The sequence below is a fragment of the Caenorhabditis remanei genome, chromosome V (genome assembly GCF_010183535.1).
Source record: "Caenorhabditis remanei strain PX506 chromosome V, whole genome shotgun sequence".
NCBI classification, from domain to species: Eukaryota; Metazoa; Nematoda; class Chromadorea; order Rhabditida; family Rhabditidae; genus Caenorhabditis; species Caenorhabditis remanei.
In genome coordinates this window covers 21,268,806-21,282,010 of record NC_071332.1, presented here as the reverse complement: position 1 = coordinate 21,282,010, position 13,205 = coordinate 21,268,806, and the positions used below count along the sequence as shown (strand labels likewise).

The 13,205-nt window shown below is 40.1% G+C and overlaps 2 protein-coding genes across 2 annotated transcripts; one reads left to right on the top strand and one right to left on the bottom strand.

Annotated features, from left to right (window-relative positions):
- Positions 1–3,651: 3,651 nt before the first annotated feature.
- Positions 3,652–7,308, top strand: GCK72_021785 (uncharacterized protein; the record flags this gene model as incomplete). The annotated part of the gene is made up of 4 exons (XM_003095937.2): positions 3,652–3,767; positions 5,044–5,387; positions 5,431–5,767; positions 6,858–7,308. The coding sequence occupies 4 exons, from the start codon at positions 3,652–3,654 to the stop codon at positions 7,306–7,308; spliced, it is 1,248 nt and encodes a 415-aa protein (XP_003095985.2).
- A 41-nt stretch (positions 7,309–7,349) lies between these two features.
- On the bottom strand, positions 7,350–12,366 carry GCK72_021784 (uncharacterized protein; the record flags this gene model as incomplete). The annotated part of the gene is made up of 6 exons (XM_003095932.2): positions 7,350–7,548; positions 8,341–8,876; positions 10,368–10,453; positions 10,502–10,630; positions 11,933–12,107; positions 12,157–12,366. 6 exons carry the CDS (start codon positions 12,364–12,366, stop codon positions 7,350–7,352), a joined length of 1,335 nt encoding a protein of 444 aa, XP_003095980.1.
- Positions 12,367–13,205: the final 839 nt, after the last annotated feature.

Below are 13,205 nucleotides of genomic sequence, written 5' to 3'. Positions count from 1 at the left end.
ACAATTACTTCCTAGGCTCCCCAACTAAAAGTCCTGTATCTCGGTTTATTTTTTCTACATAACTTTGGTATTTAGCTTTCAATTCATGTTTTTTTTAATATTCAATTGAAACATATTTGCAGTTCTCTCACAGAATGGTCCTTTCCTTCGAGCAAGTTTCCGACATCTCCTACACAATCGCCGTGATCTTCTGTGTCTCCTGCAACATTCTCCTTCTCTATCTAGTCTACACGAAAAGCCCAAAACACGTTGGCACCTACAAGTACCTTATGACATTTTTCGCTATAAACGGAATCCTCCATTCGATTTTCGACTTTATCACAAAACCGATTTTCATAATGTTGGAGGGAAACGAGTATCATGGGAATATTTTGGTGTATTTTGTGTTGAATAAGAGGTTCCCGTCGAAATGGTGGGCTGTGTTGGCGACAGGTACATAAGTTATAGAAAAATAGATTGAAAATCTCCGAAAAAAACAAAAAAGAAATTTCTAGAAATCTACGGCTTCTTTCTGGCAGTGATCTTTGTGATTTTCGCGGTTCATTTTATATTCCGGTATTGGACAATTACTAAGTGAGTGTCAAATTGAAATTTTTATATGACTAGATAGCTTAAGACTTGAGGTATATTTTTGTAGTTGACAACTTTTTGACAGCTCCGCCCACTTTTGAGATATGCGCCTTTAAAGATGGCTACTGAGAGACGAGGAGTGAGAGAGGGAGTAGAGAAACGAGAGTGTCTGACTGTCTGCGTCTCCTTCTTGAAGAGATATCAAAAAGTGATTAACTACAAAGTTGTAGAAAATTTTACGCTGATCATTTTTGTAGTTGGCAACTTTTTGATAGCTCATCCCACTTTTGAGATATGCGCCTTTAAAGATGGGCGGCTTAACCTGAAGGTGAGGAGGGGAGAGGCGACGCAGAGAAACTAGACAGTCTGATTTCTCTTCGTCTCCTCTCTCTTCTTCTTGATAAATATATGTTTTACAAAGAAAAAATACAGAGTGTCTAAGAGAGGAGACGCAGAGAAACGAGACTATCTGACTTCTCTGCGCCCTCCACCCTCTCTCTCTCCCCGCGTTTCCAGCTACCCAACTTTAATGACCCATATCTCGAATGTGGGCGGAGCTATCAAAAAGTGGTCAACTACAAAAATGTAGCCCTATCCACACCCTACAATTTCAAAGTAAATTCAAAACATTTTTCACCTCCAGAAATCCAAAAATCCGGTTCTTCAACTTCCCCTACTTCATCTTCTGGATCCTCCTCTCCTATTATTTCGGTGTTGAATACTCGGCGATTCTTCATATTGAATTTTCAGAGAGACCCGAAAAAACTGAATTTATACGGTATATTCCAAATATAAAATTTTTAAAAATTCAAGTCGAATTTCAGCCAAAAAATGCTGGACGACTTCGGTCACAGTATGAGTGAGGTGACCTACATGGCCGCTCGGTTCGTCAAGTACTCTGAGGAGGAAGGCGTTTTGAGAGTCGATTGGAGACAAATCGCCTTCTATTTTGCAGCTGTGAAAACTATGATTTTAAGTTTTATCATTTTGATCTACTGCGGCATTGCCATCACGAAATCAATACGGAGGGATTTGAAGGCCTTGGCGTCGAAGGAGAGGTTGAAGTTGGAGTTGAACTTGTTTATGGCGCTGATTGTGCAGGTAGGAGGAGTGGAGTTTCGAATTTAGTATGGCAGCGTAGATCTGAAATCGGGCTATATTTTTGTAGTTGGAAGTTTTTTGATAGGAATGTAGGGTGTTGAGATATGGGGCTTGAAAGATGAGCGGCTGCAACAGGAGAGGGAGAGGGGGAGGAGACGCAGAGAAACGAGACACTCTAGCTTCTCTGCGTCTCCCTTCCCTCCTCGCCTAGCTTCAAACGCTTATATCTCAAAACCCTGAATTTCTATCAAAAAACTTTCAACTACAAAAATGTAGCCCTGGTTCTGTTCTATAAATACATATAAGCAAATTTTAAAAATTTCTAGACAGTCATCCCGCTCCTCATGATATACTGCCCGTTCCTTCTCATGTGGAACTTCCCCATCTTCCTCGGCATCGAGACCGCCCGTCTCACTGGAATCGGAGTGGCACTGTATCCAGGAATCGACCCTCTTGCTATCATTTTCATCGTCGCTAATTATAGACGAGCTCTGTTAAACCCGTTTAGAAGACTTGTGCTCCGCCAAAATGTCAGTTATACTGTAAGAGAAATCTCGTCGACGAGTCGGTCGGGTCTCGGAGCTAAAGTTGGTCCAACTAACTGACTTTTTTTGTATTTTTGTACATTGTGGAACAAATAAAATCATCAGGGAAAATAGCAACATCATAAAAGTTTTTATCAATTGACGCTTACTTATCAGCACGTCAGAAGAGTGTTCCCAATAGACTCCACGAAGACTTTGATGTCTTATCAGGTAACTTTTTGCTAAAGAGTGTAGGGTAAGCAAAAAAACGGTAGAAATGAAAAAATTGTGGTTTTAGCGAATTTTCAAATACACGGGATTTCAGATCCCGTCATAAGCTCCCAATGTTTCAAATTTTAGTACGTATACTAAACAAGACACGGGCTACATTTTTGTAGTTGACAACTTTTTGATAGCTTCGCCCATTTTCAAGATATGCGCTTTTAAAGTCATAAGCCAAGAAGACGGCTGACAACTTTTTGATAGGACCCTTCCCTGGGGAGATATCATTGACTTTTACAGATTTCTGGGGTAGTGCTGCGTTTAGGACGTAACACGGGAGATTTTTTTTCTGCAAACAATATATTTTGCTGACTTTTATTTAGTAAAAACGCAATTCTAGTAGAATGAAAAAGAGGAGACGCAGAGAAACAAGACACTCTAGCTTCTCTCCCTCACTTTCTTCTCTAGTTAAGCCCGCTCATCTTTAAAGGCTCATATCTCAAAAGTGGGGGGAGCTATCAAAAAGTGATCAACTACAAAAATGTAGCCCCAAACATGATTTGTATAAAAATGAAATACTGAATGACTGCGCTCGAAAAGGACGTTGTGACGGGATGTTAAATATCTTCATTTTGAGGTTGTTTGAACACAGGGTGGTCACAAGAGGTTAACTTCAAACGGTCATATCTCTGTGAGGAGTCGTCTTACAAAAAAGTTGTCAACTACAAAAATGTAGTCCTTGTGTTGTTTAGTATATATACCAAACCTCAAAAAAATGAGGTGTTACAAGGAGCCGTGACGGGACCCCAAAATTTGCACCTCTCCGCCACTCGCTGATGAAAATTTTTGATCGAATTGAACCCTGATCTCCGTGAGATACATTGTAGCGGGAAAACGCGATCCAATTAGTCATAAAGATCATCCCATCCATTTAAAACATCCCTTTCTCCTCTACCTCCTGCTACACTTTATCGCCGCAGCAGCAGCCCCCGAAAAACATTGCGTGTGTTCTGTGGTCAGGGTAACATGCCATACAGAAAACAGAACACTCAACAAAAAGTAAAAATGACAGGAGGTATAAACAAATTATTGGGTTTTATTGGCTCCAAAGAACTCAAACTTCAATAAATTTTCAGGCACAGTTTAAGATAGCTGTGAAAAGATATAGATACTGTAGGGCTACTGTAGCTGTGAGTCCCCCGCGCCAACGTCACCCCAGGCTTCCAACGAATCAATGATCACATCACTTGCTGCAATTCCAGAAGAATACAATCAGACCTACCTCTCTCTCTCTTATCATCCGGAAGAGGAAATGCAGGAAACCAATGTTCTGATCAGTGTATCATCAAAGTATCTAAGTACACGATAGAAGTCGTAGCTGACCAACCACGACCCTTGGACACCGTTTTAGTTTCTGATTACTGACTCACACTGTCTTACGTAGAATAGTGAAAAGGAACGAGGCTACAAGGATACAGTGGTCAGACAATTGGTAGCGGAAGGGAGGTGGAGAGGAGGGATTGTATAAATAGAGGGGATGGGAGGTTTTGGAAGAGCAGTTTTCTTGGTTTCGGTTGTTTTTTGGAAGTTTTTTTTTTAAATTTACCATGAAAAAACTTATATGAACTTATATAATTATGGAAAGTTTAAAATTTTGAGTTAGAATCTTTGTTATTTTAAAATAGGCTAGTTGAAGGCCCGGGAACTTGACGCCAAAGTTCAAAATTCAAGTTTTTTTTGGATTTTTTGAGTTGTTTTTTTGTGAAAAACTCGAATTTTCGACTATCATTCAGCATTAGTGAAAATTCTGAAAAAAAAATTTTTAAGTTCACTTTTTGAATCGGTACCTTTACGAGCCTTGACAAGTACGGAAGATTTCAAATTTGCGGATTTTTTCGAATTTTTTGAAAAAATAACGAAATTTTCGATTTTGACAAAATCTGTAATTCTAGAAATCTCGACTTCTGGAGCCTTATATATCGGAAATTTCAGTTTTTTTGCATGTGAATATCCGGACATGTAGAACTCCGTTAATCCGGAACTTTTTAAGAAATTTTTTTTATTCATTACGATGCCGTTAATAATTATCAGGTTCTCGAGAAAAAGTTTCGAAACATCTTGGTTCCATAGCGTCCTTCACACATTCTCCTCACACCACATTGTAGCCTGAGCACTGAGCAAAAAAACCCGCGTCTCTATTTACTCATTTACCTTCCTTTACTTGTTCTTCGTACCCCCTTTTTCAAAAAAAAACTTGTGTTTGAACAAGCTCCGCCCCCCCCCCCCTCTCCAAGAAGTTGTTTACCATCTGTAGAAATCATGCCACCAGCAACAAGGTGGTGCTGGAATTTCAGAGGCAGGAGACCGTATAAATACCAACGGTGTCTTATTTTTGCACCATTCCTTCTTTAGATAGGCTTAGGACCTTTGGGCTTTGGACTCTTAGGCTTAGAACCTCAGGGTTTTGGATTCTTAGGCTTAGGATCTTTGGGCTTTGGACTCTTAGGCTTAGAACCTCAGGGTTTTGGATTCTTAGGCTTAGGATCTTTGGGCTTTGGACTCTTAGGCTTAGAACCTCAGGGTTTCGGACTCTTAGGCTTAGAACCCTAACGTTTCGGATTCTTAGGCTTGGGACTCTTAGGCTTTGGACCCTCAGACTTCGAACCGTATCGGACCTTGCCACCTTCCACTTCCTTTCGTTACCCCTCATCCACCCCTCCCTAATTTCCCTATTCTTCCAGATCATCCCATCCAAAATGACCCAAATAAAAGTGGACGCCCTCATCACCAAACAATTCCTTGCTGCGGACCTCAACGAGATCCGTGCAATGCAAGAGGAAAGCAAAAAACATGCGCCACGAACTGAAATTGTCTGGAGGAATGTGTTTCTGTTCATAGCTCTCCACATCGGCGCTCTCATCGGTTTATACCAGCTACTGTTTCAAGCCAAATGGGCGACACTTGCCTGGGGTGAGTCTTTCTTGAAATTTTGGGCCTATGTCTCGTTTTTTAGTATTCCTGCTGCACACGCTTGGCAGCATGGGAGTCACTGGCGGAGCCCACCGACTATGGGCTCATCGCTCGTATAAAGCGAGATTCCCAATGAGAGTCTTCCTGATGCTCATCAACTCGATCGCATTCCAAAATGATATTATTGAATGGGCCAGGGACCACCGTTGCCATCACAAGTGGACGGACACTGATGCGGACCCGCATAGTACCAACCGGGGAATGTTCTTTGCCCATATGGGATGGTTGTTGGTGAAGAAGCATGAGCAGTTGAAGGTCCAAGGAGCCAAGTTGGATTTGAGTGATTTGTATGCGGATCCGGTGTTGATGTTTCAGAGAAAGTGAGTTTGGAGCCCTGCATATCGCTTTTTTTTTCTACTTAACTCAAATCTGAAAATAGTTTTGGAAAGCTCATGATTCAAGCTATCTAGTGATATAACTTTTGTACTTCTAATCACATTTTATAGTCGTGTACTCCTCGTGGACAAGTGGTATGACGATTTTGAGATGACTAGAGCGCGTTTTCTTATGGTCAAAATTCTTAAACTTGGGAATAAAATAGCATAGTTGGAAAGCTCAAATGATGAGCATTCTGAACCTGTATTCAGAATTTGAAAAACAAGATCTTCACCGTGTATTCCTCGTGGACAAGCATTCGACCTACCTTCCTATGCATTGTCCACGAGGAGTACACGGAGTGATATTGAGTTTCGAAAAAAAATTAATTTATATGGTCAGAAAGCTGAAATTTCGACAATTTTGACAGTGTCTCCAAATTTGAAGTAGGTTAAAAATTAAGTGAGATACATTAGTAGAGAGATAATTTTTCAAATTAAAAAAAAAAGTTTTTTTCAAAGACCTGTATCTCCGCCAATTTGTTTCCTAGAGAAAATTTGAGAACAGATTCAGAATCCTCACGTCTTCAGCTATCCATTCACGTAAAATTCAATGTCAATATTGATCTTAGCTCGTGTATTCCTCGTGGACAAGCCTGTTGCCTCCGTTGCCCAGATTGTCCACGAGGAGTACACGATGAAGGTCTATAATAATTCGAAAAAATTTTGAAAAAAATTTATATAATCAGGTAGCTGAACTTAAGGGGATTCTGAATCTAAATTAAATTTTTTGGTAGGACTGTAACTGAGGCTGCTGAGTCAGGACGTATCTCCACTCATTTTCAACTTTTTCAGAATTTTCAAATATATTGAGAATCCTCATGTCTTCAGCTATCTAGGTTATGGTTGCGGATGCTATAGAAACACGATTTCAGTTTTTTCGTTATCAACTATAATTTTTTGGTCATTCATGTCCGGTACTCCACTCCATTTTGCTAATACCACGTGCCTCCTAGAGCAATTCTAATTCCGTGTTTTTTTTTCAAAATTAAGTCACATTGTAGTCTAGTCTCTCCCAAAACAAAAGTTATTTCAGAAACTACCTCCCACTGGTCGGCATCTTTTGCTTCGCCCTTCCCACCTTCATCCCCGTCGCCTTCTGGGGAGAATCCGCATTCATCTCGTTCTACACGGCGGCTCTCTTCCGCTACTGCTTCACGCTCCACGCCACATGGTGCATCAACAGTGTCTCGCATTGGATCGGCTGGCAACCATACGATCATCAAGCGTCTTCAGTCGACAATCTTTGGACGTCGGTGGCGGCAGTCGGGGAGGGAGGACACAACTACCATCACACGTTCCCACAGGACTATCGGACATCGGAGCACGCCGGGTTTTTGAATTGGACCCGTGTTCTTATTGATACAGGAGCCGCGTTGGGGTTGGTGTATGACAGGAAGACGACAGCGGAGGAGGTTATTCAAAGGCAATGCAAGAATTATGGATGTGAGGCGGAGCGGGTGAAGATGTTGCAGAAATTGGGATAAATTTTTACATTCTTTTTGTTGAAACTTTATTAAATGATCTCTCATTCTCCTGTATTATAAATATACAATCTTCTTGTATTTATCCGTGACTTTGGCGCCGTCTCCTCTGGATCCTCCTCCCAAGTCTGCTCATAGCGATCAGCGGTCTGCACACTTGCCACCTTGATCTGGGACGTCGTCTGAGTAGCGCTGTTCCTCATTCTCGCGCGCTCATCGAATTTCTCGTTTAGCATCTTTTTTCTGGAATTTTTACAATTTTTTTGGTGGGGAGGGGGTTTCAAGCCTTCAAATTGAGTTTTATGAGCCCAAAATATAACAAATTGTAGGTCTCAGCGAGTTCTATACCCGTGACCTACTACAGGCCGGATGAGGAATTGTTAAGATGCGTCAGTGCTACGGGAAAAGCGTCAGAAGTCTATAAAATGCCAAAACTTGGCTGAATTCGGTAGAAAACAGCTGATTTAGTAATTTTTGTATACTGTATGAACACTTTTTTGCTATTCGCCTTTAAGCTACAGTAAGAATTTGCACTGCTAAACCGTCAGCAATCCCTTGGGTCATTTAGGTGCGCAGGGGCCAGTGTCCGACCCGTAGGAGGTCACGGACATAGAACTCGTCGAGATCTACAATTTGGTATATTTTTCAGATAATAATATTGAGTTTGAAGCGAGTTACGAGCCGGACCGTTTCGACCTGGTTTGCGAGTATGGTGAAATATCTCAATTTCTAGACATTTTTACAGGAATTAAGTACAATTTTTGGAATCAGCATGTCTGAAAATGTCTGGACTCTGATTTTTATAAAAATCCGAAGAATTCGCCGTGTACTCCTCGTGGACAAAAACATTTTGACATGTACACGGAAAACTCACTGCAAATATTCTGGATTTATCTGAAAGTTCTGAAAGTTAGGGCATAGGTATTTTCAAACACGCTGATTTCAAAATTTTGAAAATCGCACTTATTTCCTGTGCAATTTTCAAGAAAATGGGATATTTCTCTCCGAATTTAGTCAAAAAGACCCCAGACTCACTGATGATTACTCATAAACCGCATCAACAACTTATTGCCCATCTCCATGTTCTCCGAGTATTTTGTAGCGACATCTCCTTCGGTGCGCATGGTTTTCTTCTTGGAAGGGTCGATGGACCCGAGTTCAGACACCCCGATGGACTTTTTGCGGCTCTCCTCGGCTGCCACCGATAGTGTTGTCTTAAAGTCGTTCTCAATCCTTTGAACGATTTGATTAAAAAGATATTCCAACTGCATTTGTATCACGTTAATACACATCGACACCACTGAAAGTCCTCCTAAGATAAACACAATCCCACCCACTGCCACGGAATGGTTCGGCGTGAAATCCCCAAAGCCAATAGTGGTCATGGAGATGAAGAAGAAGTAGACGGACTCGAAAAGGGTCCAATTCTCAAAATAGGCAAAGTAGGCGACGCATTGAGTCATCCAGAAAAAGAGAACGATGATGACGAGGAGTAAGGGGATGGGTCGGGTGCCATCGGCGTTGGGAGGTGGAGTCGAGGTTTCCATTAGAGGCGTTTTGTCGATGGAGCCCTGGAAATTAATGACGCGTCACAGCGGCCTTTGGTATGTACACTAAACATGACTCGGGCTACATTTTTGTAGTTGACAACTTTTTTGTAGCTCCGCCCACTTTTGAGATATGCGCCTTTAACGATGGGCGTATAAGAGGAGCGAGATGAAGAGGGCTTACAAAGGCTCTCATTTCTCTGCGCTCTCTGATATGAAAAACTTGAAACTTAGATTTTTGAAAAGAAAAAGTCTAGACGGTTCTAAAGATAGTAAATTTGACATAGTTTTAACAAAAAAATCTGGAATTTAAGCTTTTTAAAAAGGCAAAAAAAAATTTCAAAAAAAATCTGTTTTAAAGATTTTATGGCTTTCCTTTTAACTCCAATCATTTAAGATTTGTCATATATACTAAACAAGACTAGAGCTACATTTTTGTAGTTGACCATTTCTTGATAGCTCCGCCCACTTTTGAGATACGCGTCTTTAAAGTTGGGCGGCCAGGGGGAGAGAGCGAGGGGGAAGAGGCTGCAGAGAAGTTAGAGTGTCTGTCTTCTCTGCGTCTTTCACTTTTTAGTCTGTGTTGTTTTTTTTGTGATTTTAGTAATAAATTCAGCAATTTTCACCCATTTAAAAAATTTTCAGGTTAAACTTGTCTATTTAGCAGCTGTGCGCTCTTATGATTAACATCTTTAAAGGCGCATATCTCAAAAGTGGGTGGAGCTATCAAAAAGTAGTCAACTACAAAAATGTAGCTCTAGTCTTGTTTAGTATTTGTGCAAAGTATTGGGAATGCTGGGACATACCGTAACGGGATACTGAAAGTTTGGAAATTTTCAGAAAAATGTTTTTCAAAAAACAATTTTGAACACCTCAAGGATTTTCAGACTCACAATATCTACAGTACCCTATAAGAATAACAGTCCTTGTTATGACTACAGTATCCTTTCTTAGTTTACTAAAGTACTACAGTACCCCTCTCCTGTTACTACAGTAATCACTCCTATCCCTACAGTACACCTTCCCTGAAATCCAATCGCGCCCCACCGATAATCCCTGAAAATCCGTTTTACATTTCTCCAACGACCCTTGCAATCACCCCCAATAAAAATCCCAATTGTCAGCCAGCGCCTGCAATTAAAATGAGTCCCCTTGTCAAATTTCCCGTCAGCTGTTGCTTGTCATTTTACACCTACAACAATTTGTCAGAAAACATAAATATGTTGAACATTCGGATATTAAATATGATGGGTTGTGATGGGAAGACAGGTGTCTTTTAGTGGATTTCATAATAACCGAGATTTTTGATCTACTAGAAAGGTTGGAATTCTCTAGTGAGGAAGTGAGGTCAAACTGATTGTCACAATCAGAGAGCTAGGCTCATTAATTATTCGTTCGCTGATCCATCGGGCTCACCGAGCCCGCGGCAGTTGTCCTTTGAGCTTTGGGAGCTCTGGGAGCTCCAGGAGCTCTCGGAGCCCGTTATCAAGAAAAAGGTGTCAATAAATTTCTCACCTCCTCCAAACTCTGCACTTTTCGCCGCCATCGCAATTTCGTCCGCAGCTTTTGAACCCACGGGCGGCCGATGTTTTGCCAAAAGTCTATAAAACTCTTGGTACATTTTTCAAAAACTCAAAAAGAAAACTCACGATCCACAAAATAGAACAGCATATTACCCCAATCATTCAAGATATTGATGACTATGGGGATGCCAATCATTGCATACAACATGGTACATACACGACCCCATAGAGTGACGGCGGCCAGGTCTCCGTAGCCTGGAAAACATATTTTTTAATTGCTAGATAGCTGAAGACGTGAGGATTCTGAATCTGTTTTCAGATTTTCTCTAGTTCAAAAATTGACCGAGATGCAGGAGATTGAATAAAACAAAATTTCAAGAAAATAATTTTTAAACGAAAACTAACGTATCTCGGCTCATTTCGGTCCTAGATACTATTTAAAAAGAGTTTCAGAATCCCCTTGGGTTCAACTACTCGAATAAATAAATTTTTCAAAATTTCTTCAAAATTATTATAGACCATCATCGTGTACTCCCCGTGGACAATCGGGGCAACAATTTCAACGGACGCAACCGGCTTGTCCACGTGGAGTACACGAGCTAAGAGCCATATTGGTATTGAATTTTATGTGAATAGAAAGCTGAAGGCGTGAGGATTTTGAATCTGTTCTCAGGTTTCTTCTAGGAAAAAAATTGGCCGAGATACAAGACTTTGAAAAATTCCAAAAAAAATTAAATTTAAAAAAAATTTTAACTGACCAAACTAAAACTTATGTATCTGGCTTCATTTTGACCGTGGATTAAATGTAAAAACAGATTCAGAATCCTCAAAATCTCAGCTTTCTGACCATATAGTTTTTTTTGAAATTGTGGAGCCCCATATTATATAATACCCCGTCTACTCCTTGTGGACAACCATTGCAGTGAACCACTTCTCCACGAGGAGTACATGAGCTAAGTAATGATATTATTGAAATTGAATTTTATGTGAATAGAAAGCTGAAGACGTGAGAATTCTGAATCTGTTTCCAGATTTTTTCTAGAAAAAAAATTGGTCGAGATACAGGACTTTGAATTTGAACTACTTTTTTTTAAATTTGAAATTTCTTTTAAAACTAAAACTAATGTATCTGGCTTCATTTTGACCGTAGAAAAGATAAATAAATAAAATCTGAAAACAAATTCAAAATCCTCAAAATCTTAGCTTTTATACCATATTGTTTTTTCTTAAATTTCTGAAGCCCTGTATCATACATATAATACCCCGTGTACTCCTCGTGGACAACCATTGCAGTAAACCATATGTCCACGAGGAGTACACGAGTAAAAATCAAAATTTTATAATAAACTATATATCACTAGAAAGCTTAGTTTATGAGGATTTTGAATATGTTTTCAAATTTAAGACACGCCCAAAAATAACTGAGATACGGTAATTTTACTGTGCCACCCCACCAGTCCTTCGCCAAGAATCGCTGTATCTCGCGTCATTTTTAACTTACAAAAAATTTGAAAACAGATTCAGAATCCTTAGAATTTCAGTTTAAAAAAAACTCACCAATAGTAGTATAAATGGTGCCCGCATAGTACAAGCCTCCCCAAATATCCCATCTCGTCGTCATTTTGCTATCTATCGTAATCCCCATCGCCGCATCGTACTCCGACAACACTCTTCTCAGTTTTGTCTCCGAGAATTCTGATGAGTTGGCACCACCAGCACTATGATACATTACCTAAATCCTTAATTCCATTTATCGATTGATTCTCTCAAGTAGATCAAACCTGCAACCGGTGCACAAAGACCTGTTTTGCAGCGATACTCGTCCGGAGTACCCGCATGTTCTCCTCGTTTTTTGTCGATTTCTCGTGCTCCGCCTCGCAGAGCATGAATAGACCGGCACCCAGGAAACTGTACACGATGAGGACACCTATCTTTGCCAGATGGTGAAGATGGTATCGCTCATAGTTGACAGCCACCAGGTTCCAGAACATGCTGAAAAATAGGAAAAAAAATTGATGAATTTTAAGCAAAAATTTTGGTTTTTCCGGTTCTAAAAAACAAAAAAACCAGAATTTTCATCAAATACTGTCTTTAATCAACATTTTTTGTCTCAAACCACCATAACCCGCTGAAAACGCGTCCAAGGCGCGCCAGTCTCAAGAAATGAACATATGTTTCAATATAATAGAAAAAAGCGCCAACGACACCCCAGGCAGCCACAAAATGCAAAAAAGTGTTTTTCAGACCTTTTGAATATTACGAATTCTTATTTTATTAAAAAAGGCGTCCAAGGCGCGCCAGACACTCCTGAAATTGAAATTTGATTCAAAATTCCAATTTTTTCTACTTAATTTTATTTGGAAAACGCGTCCAAGACTGACTCAGGATGAAATTCTTCATTTTCAGAGCTAAAACTCATAAAAATCAGATTTTCTAAAAAAGCGCCAAAGACACGCCAGCCAACCTCAAAATGCTAATTTAAGCGTTTTTCGAACCTTTTGAACATCCCGAACTCTAATTTTCAGGAAAACGCGCCCAAGGCGCGCCAGACACTCCTGAAGTTTTATCCAAAATTTTGATCGAAAATTCCATGTTTTTCATTTTAAAAAAATTAATTGTTTTGATTTTGACAACGCGTCCAAGGCGCACCAGACTCCAAAAATGAACATTTTCGCTAAAAATCTTCATTTTCAGACCTAAAACTCCTAAAAACTGAAAATTTCTGAAAAAGCGTCTAAGACACGCCAGACAACTTCAAAATGCAAATTTAAGCGTTTTCAGACCTTTTGAACATCCCGAATTCTAATTTTCAGGAAAAACGCGCCCAAGG